General features: G+C 41.0%; 4 protein-coding genes across 4 annotated transcripts; 2 read left to right on the top strand and 2 right to left on the bottom strand.

Annotated features, from left to right (window-relative positions):
* Positions 1-5,721: 5,721 nt before the first annotated feature.
* Positions 5,722-6,432, bottom strand: LOC6501151. Its single transcript, XM_014911424.1, has 4 exons — positions 6,370-6,432; positions 6,172-6,312; positions 5,941-6,117; positions 5,722-5,880 (listed from the first exon to the last, which is right to left on the bottom strand). Exons 1-4 carry the CDS (start codon positions 6,430-6,432, stop codon positions 5,722-5,724), a joined length of 540 nt encoding a protein of 179 aa, XP_014766910.1.
* A 264-nt stretch (positions 6,433-6,696) lies between these two features.
* On the top strand, positions 6,697-7,405 carry LOC26513985. The gene is made up of 4 exons (XM_014911750.1): positions 6,697-6,759; positions 6,811-6,951; positions 7,008-7,184; positions 7,247-7,405. Exons 1-4 carry the CDS (start codon positions 6,697-6,699, stop codon positions 7,403-7,405), a joined length of 540 nt encoding a protein of 179 aa, XP_014767236.1.
* Positions 7,406-7,469: 64 nt separating this feature from the next.
* LOC26514681 lies at positions 7,470-9,084 on the top strand. The gene is made up of 4 exons (XM_032449749.1): positions 7,470-7,493; positions 8,503-8,643; positions 8,697-8,873; positions 8,926-9,084. The coding sequence occupies exons 1-4, from the start codon at positions 7,470-7,472 to the stop codon at positions 9,082-9,084; spliced, it is 501 nt and encodes a 166-aa protein (XP_032305640.1).
* A 4,166-nt stretch (positions 9,085-13,250) lies between these two features.
* Positions 13,251-13,761, bottom strand: LOC6501150 (cytochrome b-c1 complex subunit 6, mitochondrial). Its single transcript, XM_001954609.4, has one exon. The coding sequence runs from the start codon at positions 13,655-13,657 to the stop codon at positions 13,361-13,363; it is 297 nt and encodes a 98-aa protein (XP_001954645.1). The 5' UTR covers positions 13,658-13,761; the 3' UTR covers positions 13,251-13,360.
* Between the last annotated feature and the right edge of the window lie 9,623 nt (positions 13,762-23,384).

The following is a 23,384-nucleotide window of genomic DNA, read 5'->3' as shown; positions in this document are numbered from 1 at the left end:
AAAACAGTTAACCAAAGTTTGTGTTTGGAGAGGGGGTTTGGAGAGGTGCAGGGACGAAGGACCTGGCCGGTCCACACAAATTGCGCACCAACGACGAATCCGCTTTGCTCAGTTCAGTTCAGTTCAGTTGAGTTGAGTTGAGTTGAGGTGGGTTCGCTAGCTGGTACACCTAGGCGTATGCGTTATAATAATATGTATACGTATGCACATAACGATGGCCAGAAACAGAACCAGAACCAGAAACAGAAACAGACCCAGAAGCAGCTGGAAAGGAAGGGAAACTGATGGCAAGAAGAGCCAAAAGGAAGGAGGCGGGAAATGAGAATGTGAAGAAGACGGGTTGGCGGGGAAAGATAAAAAGTTGAAAATAAATTTTTATTGTTATGGGGCACACATACACTAATGCACAACCTACACCTACACAGAGACAACACACATGTCCTTCTCGTCCTTGTGTCTGTTTGCGTGTTTGCGACACTCATTTTCTGCAGATGTCTTTTATGTGCGGCTCGTCGTCGGTGTGCGTGCCATTCTCATGCTCTCCATTCCCCTTCCAGTCAATCCTTGGTGCCACACCATACCACACATGCCCCTTGCCTCTCTACCCCCCTTCGAGAATCCAATGAGAACATGTGTACTTAACATAAATCGCTCACTCATTGAAAACAGTTGCATAAATTCCAAGCCAAATGGAATGGCAAAAGGGTTTCACGCTGGATATCCCCGAGAAGCCGCCCAGAAGCCGCCCAGAAAAAGAAACCAGATACCAGAAACCAGAAACAGTAACCGAAACCGAATCGGCAACCGAATCTGCTGAAGTTGCAACCTGCAATGCAAAACATTTATCGTTTGCCACGCTGCGAAACTATCTATCTATGCACAGTATTTCCACCACTACCACTACCACCTGGTTTTCCATACCATATCCTACTGTGCTAGGAATGGGAAATGGGGCTGGTGCTGGGGGCAGGAAATCGCACTCGCAGGCCGCCCCACGTGTGCAGAAAAGTTTTGCCAACAGTTTTAATTTCCCATAATTACACAATTACAAAGCGAAAAGTTTTCAGCACACGCCACGCCCTTCGCCTGCCGCCTACTGTCCCCGCCTCCCCCGGCCACGCCTCCTTACAATGCCAGTTGAGCGTCAGGGAAATGAGCAGTCAAAAAAAAAAAATGAGGAAGAAAAACCGGAAAACTAAAAAACATCAGAGAACGGAAAACGATTTTTATTCAAATGCAAAATCGAAGCTTTAATGCCCTCCAAGGATATCAAGGATAAGTCGTTACTTTGGCAATTAGTTGGGCCACCGAGATTGGGGCACCCGTAGCTCTGAAATACAAATCAAACCGAAATATGGGGGTTCACATAAATCTATTAATGTTATTCACTTAAATTAAAGAGTCTTCTTGCCATAATAAAGGCATAATAAAAATGTTCATAAAATGTAAATATAATTTAATCTGATATTAAATTTAAGCCTCTGTGTTCACGCTATTGTCATATTTAAATGCTTTCAGGATTGACAGGAAAATGGCCGGTGAGAAATCATTGTCAATGTGTTCTTAATCAAAAATGAATGGTTGACATGCCGCAATCAAATTTACATTTTGTATCTGGATATCCCAAGCTCCCAAGTCTATACGATGCAGAGAAAGTTTCACTTTTGAGGTAATTAGGGACGATCACAAGGATAAAATTCTGATTGTTGCGTTGAATATTTATGGGATAAATTGCATTGATTTATCGGCTGAGAAGGAGCTGGGGGAGAAATTAAATTGCAAAAGTATTTATACCAATTTGGCAATAAATAGTTGGCCATGTTTCCCTGGATCGCTGGCAGGGTATAAGCGGGCCAGGACAACAAAAGGCAAAGTGAGCAGGAAAAACTTTTGTGCATTTCTCGCACACATGGATAGTCAGGGTGGGAAGGGGACACCGCCGCGGCGGGCGGAAGAGCGGACGGACACGTAGGCAAAAGTATTTATTGAAAACTGTTACCGTTAGCTGCCAACCTGAGCCACTGCACCACCACCACATCACACTGCCACCCACCCGTCAAACGCACCCCACATAGCACTTACCCACCCGCTGCTGCCGTTCACACTTAGTGTTCGAATCGGTTTGAGTGTGTTCGTTTGGTCGGTTGCTTATCGCCTGACGCTTTCCCTCACATACTTGCATCCAAGCGCACATGTGTGGGTGCCAGTGCATAGCGACGGGCGTGGCGCTGGGCGGGAGCAGTGGTCCTGGGGGTCAGAGCCGAAGGGACCTGATGGAGATACGCTGCCAAATGACAATGCGACAACGCTGCCCGCCAGCGAACCGACACTGGAAAATTACATCAAGGACCCGCGTTCCGCCATTAAAATCGAAAACATCAAATTTAATGGATTTGGCGCGGAATTTGGCTTTAACCTATAATTTATAAAGCATTTATAAAATAAAACAGGACATCAGAAATGATTTTAGATAAAAGGATATCAACGTGACCAATTACAATAGTTGCTACTTCTTAAATAAAGTTAAAAAGTCAGAGTTTACATATCTTTTAAATAATATATGGCTTGTTTATCTGTTCAATGAAAAAAAGCCCCACCTTTAACTCTTTTATTGATTTACTTAATGAATTGAAAGTCCTTTCGCTCGAGTTCTCTTTCAAAACAAAGCCACTATAACAAATATTTATTACAAATATTTACATACATTTCTAAAAAGGAAGAAAATAAATTTAATCAGTCCATATATATATACTTTATAGAAATATTTATATTTTTAGAGTTAAGAGTCAGAGTTAAAACTTATTTTTTGCAGTTCATCTGTGGCGGCGACTGTTGACAGTGGCTTTTGTTGGGATTTTAAAATCAATTGTAAATGCAAGTTATACGCGCATATCCTTTAAATCAGGCAGCTGTCCTTTCGCTGTCGTTTTTTCATTCCATTCCAATCCACCCTCTGACTCCTCTGACTCTTCTTCCACTGTCCTGTCAGTGTCCTCTTTCGTTGGATGCATAATCCCGGGCACTATTTAATTTTCAATTGAAAGGCCACAAATTTATGGATGTTCTTGGAAACTTGTTCTGCTCCTTCGCCGGCCGAGGAGACAATCAAAAATTGTGCCAACGGATTACAAGTTTCTCTGTTGTCATAATTTATGCCATGCCAATAAAATAGACGCCTCGGCATTGCCCATCAATTTCTCAGCTCGGCTCTGGACCCAAAAATTTCAATTCGATGTGCGTAGATCCTCGCCAGCTTTTCGGGCCCTGGGGCATGAGGAGGAGTTGCTAGCTGGAGAGTAGCTGAAGCTGCTGGAGGTGGAGGACCGGAGGCTTGGGCGGCTTGCCACCCGGAGGCAGGAACACCAGTGGCGGTAGTAAGAGATGTGGCGGGCCAACCAGGGCCACGCCACGTTAATTATGCATGGGGTTAGCTGCCAGAGCTCGGGCCAAAGTAGGCCACATGGTTACGCGGAGCTCTGAATGCTGCGCCGAACAGAGAACGGAGAAGGGGTATGAGTGTGGGATGGATTGCGGAATGGGGTGGTGGGAGAGACTGGGCATGGGTTATGTATGTGCGGCATGCAGCGAACTTTTAATCCGCTTTAACTAAAAACATTTAAATTTGCCCGGGCAGCGGTGGGGGCCAACTAGCCACCCACTTCCCCCACCCATTCATCCACTCAGCCATTCACCCACCGAAAAAATGAAAAATAAATAGAAGAAATATATAAAGCTTATACTCTGCTACGGGGAAAAGTTGTTGAAGCTGGATAGAGATTGAAGTTGCTTGCGAGAGAAAGTGGATTAATGTAATGAAGATTTTCCCATAATCCGAACCAAGCTGACAATATTTAAATTCCCCTTTTATGGAATATTTCAGATACAGCTTGTAGTTAAAAGCAAAAACTGATGATCGGATTAGGGATTTACAGGTGGGACGTAACATTATGGAAATTAACTTTAAAGTTAAAGTCTTGTATAGCTTGATTTTTTTAATAAACATTCCCGAGCTAACCACAAATTAGGTTCGTTAGGTAGATTAAAATAATAAGGCATCACCTTGGCAATAAGTCATTGCAAATTAAAATTGATCTCTTTTATCCATGCGATTTATGTTTCCGACCACGAGCCTCAAAATTGAAATTAATCTTAAAATCGATTTTACGGCTGCGGATGGCTGACGCATATTTGATTTGTAAACTTTTGCAAAACTATTTGACGGTTCAGTCGGACGGAAAACGAACTCAATTAAAAGGATTGAATGCCGAATTCGGAATGTCTGCGTGAAATATTTAATATGGAAATACAAATCCTTCGGCAAACAGTCAGCTGCCGGGCGTAAGACAAATGTTGTTCTGCTGTCAATGGCAAGAACTCCAAATATTTTATTGATTTGTTAATATATATTTTGTGATTTTATTTGCTCTTTGTCTTGGATATGGTATGTCTTGGTAGGGGAATCCACCATCCACCACCCACACAGAAAACAGAAAGCTCATCCTCTATACGAGTATGGGAAATTCTTGTTCGATACGGAATTTCAGCGATTTGTATTGCCTGCTGTCTCTCTGGTTTTGTCTTTTTGTGGAAAATCCCACGCCCCACCTCCATTTTCAGTGCATGGGTAGTTCGGTTTCCCGCACATTCATTCCATTTTCTTAGCTTTTTCCCTGACGGCACAGTGAGTGATTTTTTCCTAGATTTGCCAAAAGCGTACATATTGGGGGGAGGTGTCGGTTTTTTTCCCTAATGAAGGACGCGCTTGGAAAGCCACTGGCTGTGGATGTGGATGTGGTGGTGGCTGCGGCTGGAAAAGGGGTGAGACTTTTGTGTGCTAATCACAAGTTGCAGCTAAGCTGCTTATACAACTTGTTTCGCAGTGTAATTTGCTTTGCTTTTTCTTTTTTTATTTTTTTTTTGGCACAGTTCGTAGCACAGTTTCTAGTATGGAATGGTCAAAGTTGGTGGCTGGAACAGCTGCGGAGTATTTAAGAAAATTTCTTTTTCCGCCACTTTAACTTTGGCACTCCTAGTGCTATAAGGATAAGCCCCACTCCTTGTTCAGTATCGTGGTGTCAAGCATTCTTGGACAACAGATTACAATAAACAATTTTTCATGGCAGGAACAAGAGAAGTAGCTGTAACATCGACAGCAGCACTGGCGCCGTCCAAAGCCAGAAACAAAAACCAGAAGCCAGCCACAGGACAACCACAGGATCGCAGTAGCAGAGCAATGGTCGCTGCGCAGCGACCGAGGGCATAGTAGAGACCATAACTTAAAATTTGACAAATGTATGTGACACTTACAATTAGTATAAATTGACTGGCGTGTTGAGTGGTCACACACACACTACAGACAATCGACTGCGAAATAACAATGATACCATGCCACACGCACACACCTCTCTACGGAGGTGGATCCTCCACCCACCACCACCTCCAATGATCTGAAAAGCGCCCACCACCGCCCACTGCCCACCGCCTACCAATGTCATACTATGTGTATTCGTGCTGGAAAACCGCACAATAGGGCAACAATGTCACGGCATCTGCTATTGTCAGAGCACAATACGCCGATTTGCATTACTAGTGGCGAGGGCAGTTCAGGGAGTTCAGAGCAGATCAAAACAGAGAAAAAGTGAACATTTCATAAGCTATTTTTAATATGTTCTGGCATTAAGAACCATTTATAAACACATTTATTAACAATTATATTTGAAATTATTTATAAAACAAAACTGATCCATCGATTTTAAGAACGGGAACTTTTTTGATGCTCCAAGTGGTGTGCAGGGCATACTGACCATGATCCACGGGAAAAACCTTTAGTACCCCATTTTCATTCGGAGTCCAGTTCCATAATTGTAGCACTGATCCGGCCTAGAGAACCAAAAAAGATAATATTTAAGAAAAAAAATTTCTTTTATCCTACAAACTCACCGGATATGGACAAGTGTGGTTGACATTAGTGAATGGCTTCAAAAACGAATATATTAGGTTGGCTATAAAAAAGGATCTGCGGTTCTTGAAAAACTTGCAAACATCCATTGTAATGTCATACATGAAGGGATGCCAACCGCCGCTTTCACGTTTCAGAATTTTAAAATTTATTTCAATCTAAAGATAATATTTATATCTGATGTTTAAATGCATTTTTTGTTCTTTGATTACCTCTGTTATGTTCCGGTTTAGAATGCCTTCAATGTTCATCATATTGTGATTGCGATCGATGGCTTTAATCTGGCACAGGTTTATTTTTCCCCATTCGGGCGAATAAAAGAAACATTTAAGAGAGTTGAATTTGTAAGATGCCTTGAAAATTATAAAATGTACTATTTAATAAAAAAGATTACAATGTAATGGACTAACGTTGGTAAATCCAAAACTATTAATCCAAAACAGACAGATATAAAATGTGTCTGGCTTCACCATCTTCCGGATCAGTACTGCTGTTGGTAAACAAATCGGTAGATTTGTTGTGTAATTTGTGAATCTGATATATTTCCGTATCATTAGTTCAATGATTCAATAACACTTACAAAACATACAGAATACATAATAAACATAATTACTTCTTCATGAAGCCGTAAACAATTTGATTTTTGATTTAGAGAATTTCAGAGTCTGACATATTTTTGTATCATTAGTAAACCATAGTATTTATATAAAAGAAATCCATCAGTTTTATTCAGTACTATGACGGCTCCACACAAGTTAATTATCTGTCTAATTTGTTTAACTCATTTTGGTTTTACTCAGGTAATTGGAATATGTCTGAGAAAGGTTATCAATGAACTTAATCCTTTCTAGGCTTCCTACAAGTTCAATTCTTTGCACTGTTCTGTGGCATCTCCCGAGGTGGGAAAAATAAATGTATGTGAAATCAAGGCTATCGATCGATATCATAACAAGCTGAGCGTGGAAATGGATTTGAAGAAGACCCTAACCCAGGTAGTATTGAAATATTAAACTTCTATTGTGGTTAATAATTAAAAAAAAAACTCTAGATTGAGATACATTTTAAAATGCTGAAACGTGAAAGCGGAGGGTGGCACCCCTTTTTTTACGATATGAAAATGGACGTTTGCAAGTTTTTTCAGAACAAGAGATCATTTTTTATTCCAAACATAATATATTCTTTCATGAAGCCGTTCACAAACCTAAATCACACCTGTCCATATTTGGTAAGCTTATTTTTGGAATAAAGCTTTATTTGAAAGAGAATAATACATATTATTCAATTTAGGCAGGATCTGTGCTTCGACTGTGGGAGTTCACTCCGAATGAAAAAGGAGTTTTAGGAGTATTCCCCGTTGATCATGGGCAATATGCCCTTCACTCTGATTGGTATGGTAACAAAGCTCCCATATTGGAACTAAATGGATCTGTACTATTCTATAAGTAAAAATCATATACGTATGAATAAATCTAACCAAGATATGGCGTTATCTCCCTTAAATTTTTAAAAAATGATTAGTGATTCTGAAGGTAAGGTGGGTTATGCGGCTTCAATTGTTCTCATTATAGCATTGTGTTGTTTCCGGTAATTTTCCGGTTCGCTACTAATATTTTTTTCAATAAGCATATCATTAGTGTAGATCGGATGAATATGTAATTCATGTAACTAAAATGAATAAATAATCCAGTTGTAAACATATCGATGATTAGTCCCCATACACTTTATATCTGCCTGCTCTGGCTAAGTTTTAATGGCTTCAGTCAAGTAATATAGTAATATAATAAAAGTTTGTGAAATCATGGCGATCAATATTGCATAACGATCGATACCATAACTTGATGAACATTGAAGGACGTTTGAAAACAACCCTTTGAGGGTTCATGCGAAATTGCATGAACGACATGAAAGTGCAAGTTTTTAAAGAATCCCCGATCACATTTAATACCCAAGTTAATGTATTCATTCGTGAAGCCGTTCACAAATATTAATCACTCATACATATCTGGTAAAATTATTATTGTATATTATTGATGATTGAATTTTAGGCGGGATCTCTGCTTCGATTGTGGAACTGGACTCCGGCTGAAAATGGATTTACAGCGATATTCAATCTAGAACATGGGCAATATGGCCTTCATACAATCATCTATAGGAAGAAAGTCCTTATGTTTTTATGTATGAATTAAAGTATTTAAGATATGACAGTATCTCCCTTATGTTTAAATTTTAATGATTCTGAAGGTGTAAGGGGTATGCGGGAATTTTTCTCATTATAGCATCGAAATATTTGCAGATAGCTGGCTAACTATATCGATCATCATTCGGTTCTTTACTAATATATTTTTAAGTAAGCATACCATTAGTCTAGACCGGACAACACATTCTGAGTATTAAAATGAATTAATATTTTAGTTGCAAACTTAACGATGACCAGACCACACACACTTTATATTTTTCTATCCTGGCTAAGTTTTTGTGGCCTTAGTTATGTAAATAGTATTGCCTTAAAAGAATTCTTAAAAGTAATATTGAAATATTTTTAGGCGTCCTATAAATTCAATTCTCTTGAATGTTACGTGGCAGTTCCGCAGCTGGGGGAAATAAATATTTGTGAAATCAAGGCCATCGATCGATACCATAACATGATCAACATTGAAGGACGGTTGAAAAAGAACATATCACAGGTAATATAAGTGTAAATTAGTTATGTTCATAAGAAGATATATTGTTTCTGTAGATTGAGGTTCATGCGAAATTGCTAAAACGTGAAAGCGGCGGATGGCACCCCTTCTTTTACAACGTAAAGGTCGACGTGTGCAAGTTTTTAAAGAGTCCCCGATCCCTTTTCATACCCAAGTTGATGTATTCATTCGTGAAGGCGTACACAAATGTTAATCACACCTGCCCATATTTGGTAATTTCACTATACATAATTGGTAAAGTTTTTATTGACGCTAGAATTTAAGGAGGGATCTGTGCTTCGATTGTGGAACTGGACTCCGTCCGAAGATGGTGTTATTGCGATATTCCCTGTGGATTACGGGCAATATGGCCTTCATTCAAACGTCTATAGCAACAAAGTCCTTGTGATGCAAATCAATGGATCTGTATTGTTTTTTAAGTAAAAACAAAAGATATGTCTTTGTTAAATCTGGCCCTGACAGTGTACGAGCTACCGAATATATATTTAAGTTCATTATGTATGTGTAAATTAATATACAATGAGTCTTGAAGTGATCAAGAACATAGTCAAAGACACACATGGTTTATTCATAAGCCATATTGGAACCAGAAGTTGCTAATACTTTTTGCCATTATATGTCCATTATATTCCATAATCCATAATATTTATAATCTGCCAATCACCATCGATAGGAAACTGACATTAAAGAATACAAGGACATGGGAATAAATAACTTAAAAAAAAAAACAGATCTGACCATTTTCGTCATACGGAGATTGGTGGCATACCAATCTGAATGAATGCCAATGAGCAAGAAAGACCATTGAATTTGTAGGAGGTCTGAACGGGTTTAAATATATTATACTCATATTTTGATACTAACAATACAAATAGACAAATAGCAAGTGTTTATGACCCGTACATCTCTCAGGTCCACACTGAATCAATAATCGTCAATAATAAAGACTGGATATTATGAAATTTTTTAAAGTTAAAGTATGATTATATTTTAAATGCCTTGTCTTATCGACATGGTGAACATTAATCTATTCTATTCTAGTCTGTTTTTGTATTTTTTATTTAGATCTATTTATAGTATTAAATATTATAATCATGTTGAGGCTAAAGTTCAGTAACGTAATCTCGTTCATCTGAAATTTTTGCTAAAAATGAAAAATGCAAGGTAATCTTGAAACAACCCGCTCTCTTGGAAAGGTAATAATAAATTTATTGCCAACTCTCGCTACGCGGACGGCATTTCCATCAATTTATGCCAATTTCAGCGTGTTCGCCCGACTAAAGCGTTTAAATATTGATGCAAATTAAATTCACTATTTTGGTAAACGGAGGTGGAAACTTTGTAAAATGGAAAACAACAAACAATGCAACGCGATGCTAAACAAAATATAAAATAAAACGAAAAAAGCACTACGGAAATTGGGCGAAATTTAGTTTGCGGTCATCCGAACACGCATCAAGTATTCATGGGAATTCACGATCGCCCCTCGCCCACTGCCCTCCATGTGTGAGGATGGGTGTGGGTGGCTGTCGGTGGTGTTGTGCGTGGGGTTCTGAGTATTTTCTCCATATACAAATATATCATCCAAGTTTAAACTGCCGCAAAGGCTAAGGGCAATTGCTTTTGACAGTTATGCACAAATTTATGAGACAAAGTCCTGAGAATGGCGGATGGTGATGAGTTGGATGGCAGGGGGCCGGAGGAGGTGGTAACCAGAGCGTGCCTGTTTCGTGGTTTCGGTGGTGCCGGCATCCAGAGACCACCCTGCACATATGGCAGTGCCTAAACTTTAATTGAGCGAATCTGTGTGGGTTCTAAGAAATTCGACAAACAGCACATCACACACTCCTACGTGGACATGGCCGAGGTGAGGTATCAGAAATTACTTACAATTCAAAACAAACTTTTTCGCACAGCAACCTAAATTTGTAAGTCAACAATGGCGTGGCAAGCAGGAGTCCTGAGGCAGGACTCTAAGGGGCAGGGACGAGAGTGGCCTAAGCGTTAGCCGAAATCCGAAAATGTCGCAGAGAAAAACCAAGTTTGCCAAATAATAGAAAAAGTAAAAAAAAAATACGTAAGATGTGGAAGGACTTGAGCCAGTGGGTAGGGGGTGAGTCAAGGAGCGACTGCAAAAGTGAAGAAAAATTGTAGAAAACTTTTGCTGATTTCGCCCAGTGCGCTTCATTTATTTCAACGATTTGTTGCCAGGCCAGAAGCACTGGCAGAAGCTGAAAAAACTGGCGAAAAAAAATAAAACTGAAAAGAAGCCGAGCTCCGGATTGTGTCCAAAGAGCAGCTGTTTTACTTCTTGATGGGTCCTCCCCCTTAGCCATCTTCTTGGCCCGATTCGGCCATTATACCACCCCACCCCAGCCCCTCCTGACTTTATCGCTTGAGTAAGTTGCCGCTGCCTTCCGTTTTATAATATTATAACGTGCGTTGTTTGTGCTTGAACAATTTTTCGGCGTTACCTTCGCCTCTGCTCTTATTGGAAAATTGCAAGTTGTCGTTGTTGGGTCGCAAACAAAAGCAACAATAGCAACAGCCTGGCTGACACAGGAAAAAACGACATAACAATATCTGTAACATGTCCTCATCTCAATATTGAAATGTACTCTTTTTAAAATGAAAAAATTGTATAATTAATGCACAAGTCCTGTCAATATCGTGTGACAATATGCTGTTGAATTACTTTGAAAAACGAAGATTTTAATTAATATATACCATATTTTTTTAATATCAAAAAAGGGAATGTAAAATAGATTTAATTCAACTCAAAAAATATATATAAAATATGAATTTATTCATTTGCAAAAATTACAATATTTATACAAATCCTAACTAAAAAAGATAACATAAAACTCTTACGAATTTTAAATTTAATACTCTTTTTTAATAATCTATCTTTTCTTAGCTTATTAGAACCATGTGTATATTTTAACCGTATTACCCCTTTTTTCTTGGTGCAGCATCATCAGGGACAACAACAATGGACCCATAGGTGGCAGAAAACTTTTCTCAGGAGTTTTGGGTGGCGGGTCCCGAGTTGGAGTTCGGCAGGAGCGCATAGGTAAATACCTTGCAGATTCTTATTTGAGTTGCCAGTTTGAGTTGTGTTGCTAGTCTGCGCAAGAAGTTTGAACAAACTGTTTGCCAAAGCAAGGACTCTGCCAGTGTGTTTATGGCTATATGGGTGTGTGTGTTTGACCGAGTTTGAATTCTGGTTTTCAAAAGAGCGTTAGGGGCCATTCAGAGAGCTACCCTTTATCGGGCGGGAACTATCTGGCAACAAAAGCCAAAATGCCGGCCATTCGTTGGTCTAACAAAAAGCTCACAATTGTTGGGTTTATCTTTGCGGCCATCGGCAGAACACTTGCTTTTTATTTCGTTCGCATTAATTGCCAACTTTAATCGCCATTCAAATAAGAGAGACCGAGACCCAGCTGCCGCTATTTTTAGTCTCAAACTTTTTCACCAAAAAAAGGAAGTGAATGCTTCATCAGAAAAAATGGGGATAAAAATTGAATTTTGTATCACAGAATCTGATCTCAATGAGATAAATCAGGCATGATTGGTATAGATATGGTTTCCTAGAAATGCTTGTTAAATTCGAATCGAAATGGGCAACTAGTAATAGTATATAAATAATTTATAAATCATCAGGACGATAGCTATCTGAAGTATAATTTTCTTTGAAGACTTAACAGAGTTTTCAATGGGATTTTAGCTTCAAAAGCGATTACAATTTGAATTGCACCATAGAATTTGATTTCAAAGCTGCGATTAGGCTTTAGATGGGGCTTTAGATTTTCAAATCCTTTTTCCAGATGCTTATGAACCAATATGCATCATGATGTATACTCCGTTTTTAATAAAAGCTTGGCAAATTGCTTTCTGCTTTATTGTCTGAAGTGGTTGCAATTTTCGGTGGCCCACCACAGCAGGTCCATTTGCGGTTCGTTGACGCAGTTCGTTCACCTGGCTCACCTTCGTGCGGCAGGACACAAAACGGGTCACAAAACGGGACAAATGCATGCATAGGCTGCAGCATTTTCGTTTACGCTGCTCCTAATTTTAAAGTATCCTTCAAGGGCTTGCTACCCTGCTCCTGTTCCTGCTCCTGCCCTCCATCCGTCGTCCATTGCTTTTTGCAAATGCTGTTGGTGTTGTTGCTGATGTTGTTTTTTTTGCTCGTTAAATGCGTGTGTGTGTGTGTTTGGCACTGCTTGCGTGTGTTCTGTATGTTTGTGTCCTGCAAACATTTGCAAAAAGCGACACACGCTGCAAAACTGCACAATGAAGCCACCCTTGCCACTCCCTTCCCAGCCCCCCTAATGCCCGTCGTTCCTCATATTGTTGCCGCTCCTCCTTGTTGCTTAACAAAAAGCATTAACACAATGCAGGCGCAGCATGACGGGGCCACGTTTCGGGGCCACATTCACATCCACATCCTTCTCGTCCATCCACAACCACACACACACCTAGAGTTTCAAGTTAGGAGCGAAATCAGGAGCTTTTTGGAGCAAAACACCAGAAAAAAAGATGCCAACCCATTTTATAAATTAAATAAATATTCGTTGGAAAAGTCCATTAAATTATTAAATAGCTCCTACCCTTTTATTAATGCAAAAGACTCTTCACGAATATGTTTGGAAATGTATAAAGTTGTCGCATCTTACAAGGACTTCTTAATCTTTTACTTCAATTTTGAGAAAAGACGGTGGGCAACGCAATGATCCAATTCGCCAACAAAGTCGAATAATTCCTCCATGCAGGTCTCGGTGGTCTTTGATTTTGAATTAACACGGTCGTTGCATTCCTCCAACTTGTTGAAAAGCGCCTTGATGTGCTCCTTCTCCTGGCACTGCTCCCTCAGCTGAGCCTGAGGATCAACTAGTTCCTCCTCCTCCTTCTCCTCTTCCTTTCCTTTCTTGTCCTTTGACTTGTCGGCAGCTTCTACTCGAGGCTTCGAAAACCAGCTTCTAAAATCCATTTTTGATGAAAGGTTGACGAATCCAATAGTATTTTTAGGTTGGACGAACGATAATAACAAGAGTTAGGGTGAAGTGACAGAAGCTGCTAAGGTATGTATGTTTCACAATAATCGATTTAAAAGTGACCTCATACACCTCTCTATAAAAAGCCAAACACATATATACACAGATATATTTAATAATTATTGAATAAACATTAATTATTAAAAAATTACTTTATTTTTCTCTCTGTGCGGGAGTGGCAAGAGGAGCTATGAAAACAAAAGAAGCGCAGCCGGCCATGGGGATTCTCCGCGGGTCGTGTTATGTACCGACATTGTCGTACATAGAGAATACGACACTAGGAGCCCTCCGAAAAGGACCTGGGCTAGTGGGCGCCATTTCGTGGGGGTGGCAGGACAGCGAGAGTGCAGCTGTTGCCGGCGGTGTTGCGTGGGACTTCCGCTGAATTGTAACCACACCACACAGGAGGAGAACGTGGTGGGACAAGGAGGCTAGGGGCCCCGGGGCATCCGGAGATATAAGCAGCCCCAACGGACGCACTCGGACGAATTTGCAAGTGCACCGAAAACAAAAGTGTGAAGCTCCAGGAGAGCCTAATGCCACTAAAGACTGTCCAGTGCCTTCAAGGACACCAGCCTAAGAGGAGCTTACTCCGAAAGTGGATTTCCGACAACTGTGCAACATGAAGTTGCATTAAAATTGTATTAAACGCTTCAGAGCTTTGCAAATTTTAAGCAAATACCTTAGGCTCTGGCGCATAAATCAAGTTTCTAGTTTCAAGCTTAATCAACTAATTGATAGAAGACACAATATTGTTGAAATAAAGTTACAAATTAAGGCTTACTTGGTCCATTTTTGGCATGAATTTCACATAAATGATGGATTTTCGTTTCATTTCGTTGGAATAACTGGACAAAGTCAATTACAGGATTGATATATGAGCTGGAAAGTATCGGAAAATAATACTTATTGCTTTAAAAAGGATTTCATTTTATTTTTTGGATTCATTTAAATTTAAATGATATTGAGACCTTTCTTTCTTCCTTTTTAATTGATTATGGGTGTAATTTTGGGAAATAAAAGTCTAAAATTACCAAAATCAAGCCAAATCTACTCTACAGAATGCTAATTACCTTTAAATGGCCCTTAAACCATTTGAAACCCCTTCTGGATTTTGTCTCACTGTATTGGAATGACAGGCAGGAGATGGAGCATGGGCGCGAGCCTGTGTGGGGGATCAGGAGATGGTGTCCTGGCAGTTGCAAAGGGTAATTGCTAAGCAATTACCTTCTTGCCAAGATTAATGGTCATGGAAGCAACTTGAAAATGCTGCCGCAATGCTTACAATGACCCCAACACATGACAGCCGAGGTTCGGGCTTGGATTCCGACCAGGAGCTTCCGGTTCGTTCGGGATTTCACCTTCTCTCGGACTTTTTTTTTTGGCATATCCTTTCTACATAGTACATGTATTTTTTTGAGGCATAGCCGTGGGATAAATGAGGGCGGTGTATGGCATTAATTAGATGCACAGTAGGTGTGGCAGCAGCATGTTATGCCACACACTTTGCAAATGCGGTGCAAAAAAGTCGAATTATGCAAATTACAAGCGCTCCTCATTGCTCGGCCCTCCTACTTCGGTCATCGGCGTTCAATTGGCGGGAAAAAGACAAACACAGAAGGATATTTTTTTTTCGTGTGGCACGCCCCGGCCACTGGTTTGTTGTTTCTGTAATGGCTTTCGATTTTTTGTTGGCTCACGTCCATTTGCAGTTTTGTAATTCGCACCGGATATATGTATTTTCAGGCATGTTAAACTGCAATCCCAATCCACAGCACCGCAATCACCGCCGAAGAGCCACCGCGGCGAGTCGCAGCATCGGAATCGGTGGCTCTACCGCTCTGCCTCCTTATCCCCCCGCTTTGGTCACCCACTGTGCTTTACATAAATTATATTTCCGCCGGAAAAATTAACATTTTTATGAATTTCCTTTCAGCAGTCGCGCATTGTGGTGGCAGAAAAAAAATGGAAATAAAAATATATAGCAGCAGAGAAATGCAGTTCGGAAAAGTAGGCGGGTGCCGGGGGGCGTGCCGCTGCAGTAGAGTGCACATCATAAGCGGAAGAGGAAGAACCGGAGAAGAAGAAGAATCAGAGGCAGCAACACGCACACTGGCACCAAAGACTTTCTCCTGAGCTGTGCCGTTCTCGAGGCCTCCTTTCTCTCTCAAAGCAAAACAAACCCCACATTTAATTTTTTTCAATTTTTTTTTGAGAGAAGCGCAGTGGAGGGGGTTTAAGGGAATTGCAAAGGGGAAAACTGCGAACTGAAAATGAAATGTTGTTATTGAAATTGGCAAAGTTTTATGTGCACACTTTTTACATAGAAATGTGGCCATGACTTGCTGCCACTGCCGTTGCCGCTGCCGCTACTGCTGCCGAAAAATGTTTCGCACTACAGCCGAGCACCCAAAAGTCGTTGCCTTTGCCTATTTATGCGCACCGAGCTTGGAATAGAGCGATTCTGGCTCACTTTTTGCGGCTCTATCTCGGTTTAGATGCCTTTTCTTTTCCATTCCTTTAGGATTTTACGTTTTTTATTCATATATTGTTTTGCTTTTCCTTTTTTTTTGGAAGTGATATCCGAACATTTGCGCCAATGTGCCGGCTCTGCGTTGGTGTAAAATGGCACAATACGCCAGCAACAACAGCAACGGCAGAATAAAGTGCCAGGAAACACATTTAATATCTACGCATAAAAATAAAAGTCTGGCAGCCGGCAATGGAAGTGACCAAACGAAGGAGCAGTAGCAGCAGCAACAGCAACACTACAGCCGCAACATCAGCAGCAGCAACAACCTAAAGTAACGTACAACGTCCAGTCCGGTAGACAGCGACAACTGGACGGGGGCATGGGGCAGGAACAGGGGGTATGGGGCAGTGTCAGGAGGAAAAGGAGAAAGGACGACGTCGTCGGTTGAAGGTCTTGTTTATTACGCTCGCATAGCCAAATGCATAAATTTACGGACCGATGCGTGCAAACTGTACAAACTTAAAAAAAACGCCAGGACGATGGCTATGATGGAGGTGAAGAAGAAGCAGCCGCAGCCGAGAGTCGGAGAGCTCCGGCTGCAAATGAAAAAGCGCCCTAGAATGTCGGACGGAGGCAACGCCAGCGGCGCAGCGGCAGAACAGCAATCGGAGCAACGAGCACAAAAGCCACAACCAAAGCAACAACAACAACTAGAGAGCAGCAGCGGCAGGAGCAGGGCCAGCGGCAGGAGCAAGAGCAAGAGCAGGACATGAAACAACTTCCAAGCCGAGGCTTACATGCACTGAACAAAAGAAGAGAGAAAGGTGGCTGCAAGGTGTACACACTCGATTTAAACGATAATGGCCAACATATTAGCACAAAAGTGAAGCTTAAAAAGTATTAGTAGTTATCTGATTCGATCTGATACGAAGTTTTCAGTAGGAATTATCGACGGTTCTCATAATTAGTTATGCCAACTAGGCGTATGATTTATTTTTTCGCGTCAGGGTCTATAATTCTTAAAGGAAATCTGTTAAAATATAACTTATTTTTACTGCTAATGATCAAATGCAACAACTTTTTTGATTTGTTACAGATTGATTCAACATTTATACTAACTCTGGCATACTATGCGTATGAGTAATATTCTAGTAAATCATGTTTTAAATGAATTTTATATATGAATTTAGTTATTTTATTAATAAGTACTAAGCTTATTCACTTTTTTCATGTTTCAGTCAATGGAAATGAGTCTTTTTTTTCACAGTGACAACTAGGCGTATGGGTAATATTTGGTTAAGACTGATTGTAAACTATCTTGGATAAAAACTATTACTTAGAACTATACAAAACTACTATAAATAATGAATAGTGAACCTAATAGTTAATGGGGGCTTAACTCAAAACTTTTAAAAATGGTAGACTTCAACGGTGCGTATGAGTAATCTTTTACAAGTAGAATTTATTTAAAAGTTAAAATATACAAAAAATTGAATTGCATTCTTCAAACAAATAGGCAATTATTTATTTGATTTAATATTTATTTATGTTTATTAAAAATATTTCATTAAAAGGTTTCCTAATATTACGATGTTTTAGGCGTATGCGTGATATTTGATAATGGCGGCAAATAACATTTATAAAAAAGATTTATAAAAAAGAACGGAACCATGATAATTAAAAACAAATACCAAACAACACAGAACCACTGACGGTTAATTTTAATTTTAAAGTAAAGTATGTAATTGAGTAAACGCAGGCCGCAAATATTGTTTTACAGGAAAAGCCAAAAAAAGCTGCACTGCTCACCGCAACTGTAAATATATATATGGAGGGACTTTGTGCCTGTAAGTATGCATGCTGGAAATTCAATTTTAATTTATATGGGAAGCAAATACTACCAAACATACGCAAATACAGTGGCCATGCATGTGAATTGCATAGAAATGGAAAGAGATTAGCCGAAGGCAACTACATCGTGGCAGGATATTAGCATAAACCCACTCGCATTTCATTTGCAATTCCGATAATTAAAAGGGAAATCTTTTACAATTTCTACCTACTGACACGGCAGTAAATATGACATAAAGACAATGAACTCCCCAATTTCTTGCAGTGCATTCGAGCCAGGCCAAGCGAAAGAAATTACGCAGATGCGAAAGAGATAAAGGGAAACGAAAGTGTGCGAAACAAGGCAAAAGGCGATCGAGGAAATGCAACAGAAATGAGAATTTATGTTTATGAAAATATTTTTACCCCAGTCAGCTCCGGCTTATGAATATGCAAGTGACGGGGGGTGCGAGAGGAGTGTCAGTGGTGTAGAGCAGGTCCTGCCAAACAGGATGTGGCAGTGGATGCGGCAGAGCGCTGAAGGTGTATATTTATTAGCAGGCTGTGCACAGGAAGCTGCTAATGTGCTTGCCGCTTTGACTGCCAGGCTGTGGGGCAATAACTGCCTAATGGTCTGTCATTTGTCTCCCAGCGAATTTGCGGGGGCTGTTCGGTGACTGACGGGGGGGTGGTTGTCCTTAGGTGCCCGAGGGGCGCTTGTCACAAGACTCAAGTCAGTGAGGTGACGGGGGACGCCTCATTATGCAGCGGCGCCTCGCAAAGCTTTGTTAGGCACTCAATGGACAAAGTATTCAAGGCGAAACTTTTGGTTATCCTTAGCTTTTGAGCTTTTTTCTAGCTAGAGCTTTTTCACATAAAAAAGCTCCTCATAATTATGGCACGGTTTTATAGCTAAGCTCGGTAAATATCCCTCTTGGTCGGAATTTCCCTCTTTTGCCAAAAACACAACCAAATATCCCTTTAAACTTGAACCTAACGCACTTTACCGCCCATTCCAGTTAATTTTTTTCGTAGTCCTTTGGCTTCCTTTTCCGCTCCTGCTGATTCCTCTTCCGTTCCTGCCGTTCCTGAAGATTGAGTCTCTGGTTTTGGCGTGGCTGGAAATACATATTTAATAATTCAAAGTTGACTGCTATAAAATCTCAGCGGGTGTCCGTATTTCAGGGCGGTAATTTCACATTGTTCGGTTTGCCAGCCGTACGCTTCAAGAAGCTGGAAATGAGCAAGCTGCAGGCCTGCCAGGCAGGTGTTCTGCCTACAAAGTCTCCTTTTTATTCACCCCGGTATATGGATGGAGTCGAGGTAGATACGGATTGGCCAACCCATTTTATTGGTTGGTATAAATTAGATCTTTAATATATTCAATATATTATTATTCACAATCGGATTGGTAACGTTCCGTTAAAGTGTGCATTACTTTAGGTTTTATAATGATTATTTTTTTTAAAGAAATTATCTTAAAATAAAAAATCATTGTTTAGGTGCTTTATTTGTCTTTAAAGCCTATCATCACGCTTCAAAAGGATTTAATTTCAGGTGCCAAGATGCCATTATGTATGTATATGCGGAAATGAAAAAAGAAGAGAACCTTTCGAAAGTACCGGGTATCTGATGGTCGGTAAACATACCTGACCCGCAAAGTGTCCTAACTGGTTTTCGGTTTGGTGTTTTGGGTTCGGGATTGGCTTTGTGTTAATGTGAGAGTTTACTTAGCCGGCGCTATTTTTGCTCTAAGGCCATTGAGTCGGGGTGCTTCCTGGGGGAAATTAACCTCCTGCCGGGGGGCAGTCGTACGGAGCGAGTGCCGTGCAGTTTGGCGCCGTTTTGTCAGTTACACTACTCCGCCTTCTGACTCCTGACCTCTGGTCCTGCCACACTTCCTTTGTCCTGTGAACGCGCTGAACTCTCTCGCTCCGCTTTGATGATATGGATCAAACGATTTTGTTTGCAGATTAAACTACATGGTCCGACACCAGCAACTCTGCCAAAACGTTGAAGGGGCAGTTGCGGAGAGGCGGAGGAAAAAGCACCGAAAAGCAGTTAGCGGTAACAACTAACAGCAAGGACCTACATCGCGTGTCGCATGCGAGAAAATGACAGGCCCGGCCCTTCGATCCAATGCCATTTTCAACCAAAGCAATATGCCATTCCGGTTGCAATTGCAGCAAAATGCCTGCCACTGCTTGCTGTCTGCCACTTTGCACTTTGCACTTTTGTGCATTGCCACAAAACTTAAATTGAGCCGAAAACAAACATTCTGGCTAGCAAAATCAAATAGTGCCAGTCCAAAATGGAGCCGAAATCTAACCGGGCCATTCATTATCCGCACTTTGATTTTAAAGCCAGTCAGCAAATCACTTAAATCTCTCTTGTGCAAAAGTCGTGGCCAACTTAAATCGCATGATAAATGTTTTCTTAGGCCCCCCGGACCATATCCTCTCCACAATACCTTGGGATCTGAAGGGGTATATCGGTTGCTTTGATCCTTGGCAGCTGGCAGAGGTGCTGGGTATTTGCCGATTCAATTTGCCTAATATTTGCTCTACTTTCTCTCCACTTTATCTCACTGTCTATCGGTTGTATATTTAATAGAATCTTTTGCATTTCTTATGTGTTTCCAAGTGTCAGCGAGCATATAATTTGATTTATGACCGGCAGAGTTATGCCCCAATAATAACATCGAAGATAAACTTTTTCCCCTTGTTTATTTTGGAGAATGGATGGTAGGAAGGAAGCCAGGACTAACGATGACTAAGGCCTTTTAAATACTGTCGAAAGATGTCATTGTTTTGGCCCAGAACTTCCATGTGTCCTGCTCAAGAATAAGTTATGTATGCTGCCTGGATGAAGAGCTCAAGGGTGGTGGTGTATGCCTCTGCCAGTGTCCCTTTGCTGGATAATCATGCTGCCTGTCAGGTCCTAATACCTGATAATCAATTGCTAAACGGCGGCTAAATAATTGATTGTTGTTACAACGGCGGTGGAGCGAATGGACTACCAACATCTAACCAATCAATCAACTGTGTGTTCCGCTTTTCCTTTAGCGATCCTGCTGGTTGGGCTGCTGGTGCTGTCGCTGCTGTTTTTCAGCTAATTAGCAAATTAAAAATCCGTAGTTTTCGCCACGCTTTTAAAGCGTTTTCCCTCACGAGCTTCTGCAAGGAAAACTCATTAGTAATTAAATGTTTTCCGGCGCGTCTACGCCCCGTAGTTTCTCGACACTCCGGCTGCTGTCGTCCCTCGTCTTCTTGTTGACGCTGGCTCTCCGTTTTCCCGCTCTCTAGTCCATATCCTGGGCCTGTCCCTGTTGTCCTTGTCGACGTCGTCGTCGTGTTCGCACAGCCAGGCACTTCCGCACTACCGTCCTTCCGCCAGCCGTGGATTCTGGTTCCGAATCTGCTGTTGCTGTTACCCCAGCCTCTTCTCCCATTGTTCATCCTGCGTTCTCTATGTCCTGGCGTTGATGACGCACACTCGAATATGATACCAGAAGCGTGTCCCACGGTACGTATACGCACTTTTTGTACCTGCTAGCAGGCATAACAAAGCCAGTTGGCCGCTTTTGGGTATTCCAATCCCACTAATTAAATCAATAAATAACAATAAGCTAAATAAAATGTATGTTTTTGATTAATTTATGGATTTTAATTATCGTTTAGTTACCGATTGTCCAAAAATTTAAGTGATATGAAGAAATCTAATTAAAACAACATGCATGACTTGTTTATTGAACATTCTGAAAACATTTTTAACAATCTCTATTAATTTTTTGTAATAATTTTGATGTATTTGCAACAAAGGGTTTTTTAATTCCACAAAACTTTGCTGATTACCGCAGCAGGTAATAGCCATTGTTTCCACACTCCAGTTATTCTCCTACAATTATCTCAACAATTCTTCTTGCATTCATCTCAAAATTAGTTGGGACCACAGAGAGATTTTCATATGAATTTTTAATTAGCATGAAATATAATGAGAATCATTTTATTGAAACTATTTAAAACATTTACAAACCCACTAGATGTACTCTTAACTTAACTACACGGTTCACCTCCTGGAATACCCATTTTTTAATTACTCATAAAAACATTAAAACAGCAGTTGGTAATTTGGTATGAATTTATTATCAGTTTGCAGACTGCCGGAAAAGGTAAATATTAATTTGTAGTAAATAAATAAAGTAAACAATTCAGCATCGTGGGCATTCTTCAGTCGCAATACAATCCGGGTTCGCTTCGATTTTTGTACTTGTTTCGCAGTTGTGTTGTTGTTGGTTGGCGCTGCGTATTAAGACCGTAAACAAGTCCACAAGCAATGGCTCCGGTTAAGTCTCTGGCTATGGCTACGGCTATGGCAACGGCTACAGACTACGGACTACGGCTCCTACTGGGCTGTAGCCCTGAGCATGATTTGTTACTGACAGCGTCTCGGGCAGCAGAGTCGAGTCGAGGCTGGGTTTGATTTATTTCTTGTTGTACAATTTATGAGTGAAGGTGAAGCAGCCGACACACCATACACCATAGACCAGAGCCAACAAAGGATGCCTGGTAGCTCCGATCGGACCCTCGGCACTTGCAATTCATTGGACTGAACCCGAGAACCCGAGAATCCTCGTAGATGAGAAGCGTCCTTCCAAGGGGTTATGTTCCGCCACTTCGCCAGGCGAAGGCGAAGGCGAAAGGATAGGGACTGCGACTGTCAGGCAGCGCGTGTTTCAGATGCGTAAGATTCCCAAAAGATTTGCGAAATGTCGGGGGAAAAGGAGTGGGTACAAGGACATGCTAACTTCCATGTACCAAGTCCCCCGCCTTTCCGCCGCTCCACAGAACCCGCTCCTTTCGCCAGATTGTGATGGATGCTTGCCTACTTTCTCTAAGGAGGAGAGCTCCTGGGGCTTTGCGGTTTTCAAAAGCGGGAAAAAGGGACGGCCAAGGGAATGGAATAAGGAGCTGAGTCCTTGCGTGCCCATTAGCGGCTGGGAACGTCTTTTATTTCAATTACCACCACCTTATGCAAAATTCAGGCAACACTTGGCCGTAAGGAGATGTGTTATGCGGCTTGTTCCTTTTCCTGTGCGTCCTTGCAAGGAGTCTGGCATTTACCGTTTCTTACCATACCATTACTCATTGTGTTGCCTACTTTGCGGCGCCTTTGTAGTACTCATCGCCCGAATTGTCGCAGGAAACTCTACGCATACTCAACTGCTACTGCATTTCACTAAGGTTGGAGGTACTCCAATCCTGCAAAAGCACTGCCACTTTTCTACTGCCACCGCCACCGTTACCGCCAAACGACAAACTTTGTCCGAGAAGTTGGACTGTAATTGCCGTCCGTTTGGT

The sequence above is a fragment of the Drosophila ananassae genome, chromosome 2L, assembly GCF_017639315.1.
Source record: "Drosophila ananassae strain 14024-0371.13 chromosome 2L, ASM1763931v2, whole genome shotgun sequence".
NCBI lineage: Eukaryota > Metazoa > Arthropoda > Insecta > Diptera > Drosophilidae > Drosophila > Drosophila ananassae.
Note: the sequence above shows the minus strand (reverse complement) of the source record. Positions and strands in the feature narration are given on the sequence as shown.

Coding starts and splice junctions, on each gene's coding strand:
- LOC6501151 (XM_014911424.1), bottom strand. CDS start 6,432: ATGGTGAAGCCAGACACATTTTATATCTGTCTGTTTTGGATTAATAGT. Junction 6,313..6,369: donor ATAGTTTTGGATTTACCAAC/GTTAGTCCATTA, acceptor ATAATTTTCAAG/GCATCTTACAAATTCAACTC. Junction 5,881..5,940: donor ACCACACTTGTCCATATCCG/GTGAGTTTGTAG, acceptor TTGGTTCTCTAG/GCCGGATCAGTGCTACAATT.
- LOC26513985 (XM_014911750.1), top strand. CDS start 6,697: ATGACGGCTCCACACAAGTTAATTATCTGTCTAATTTGTTTAACTCAT. Junction 6,952..7,007: donor TGAAGAAGACCCTAACCCAG/GTAGTATTGAAA, acceptor AAAAAACTCTAG/ATTGAGATACATTTTAAAAT. Junction 7,185..7,246: donor ATCACACCTGTCCATATTTG/GTAAGCTTATTT, acceptor TATTCAATTTAG/GCAGGATCTGTGCTTCGACT.
- LOC26514681 (XM_032449749.1), top strand. CDS start 7,470: ATGATTAGTGATTCTGAAGGTAAG. Junction 8,644..8,696: donor TGAAAAAGAACATATCACAG/GTAATATAAGTG, acceptor TTGTTTCTGTAG/ATTGAGGTTCATGCGAAATT. Junction 8,874..8,925: donor ATCACACCTGCCCATATTTG/GTAATTTCACTA, acceptor CTAGAATTTAAG/GAGGGATCTGTGCTTCGATT.
- LOC6501150 (XM_001954609.4), bottom strand. CDS start 13,657: ATGGATTTTAGAAGCTGGTTTTCGAAGCCTCGAGTAGAAGCTGCCGAC.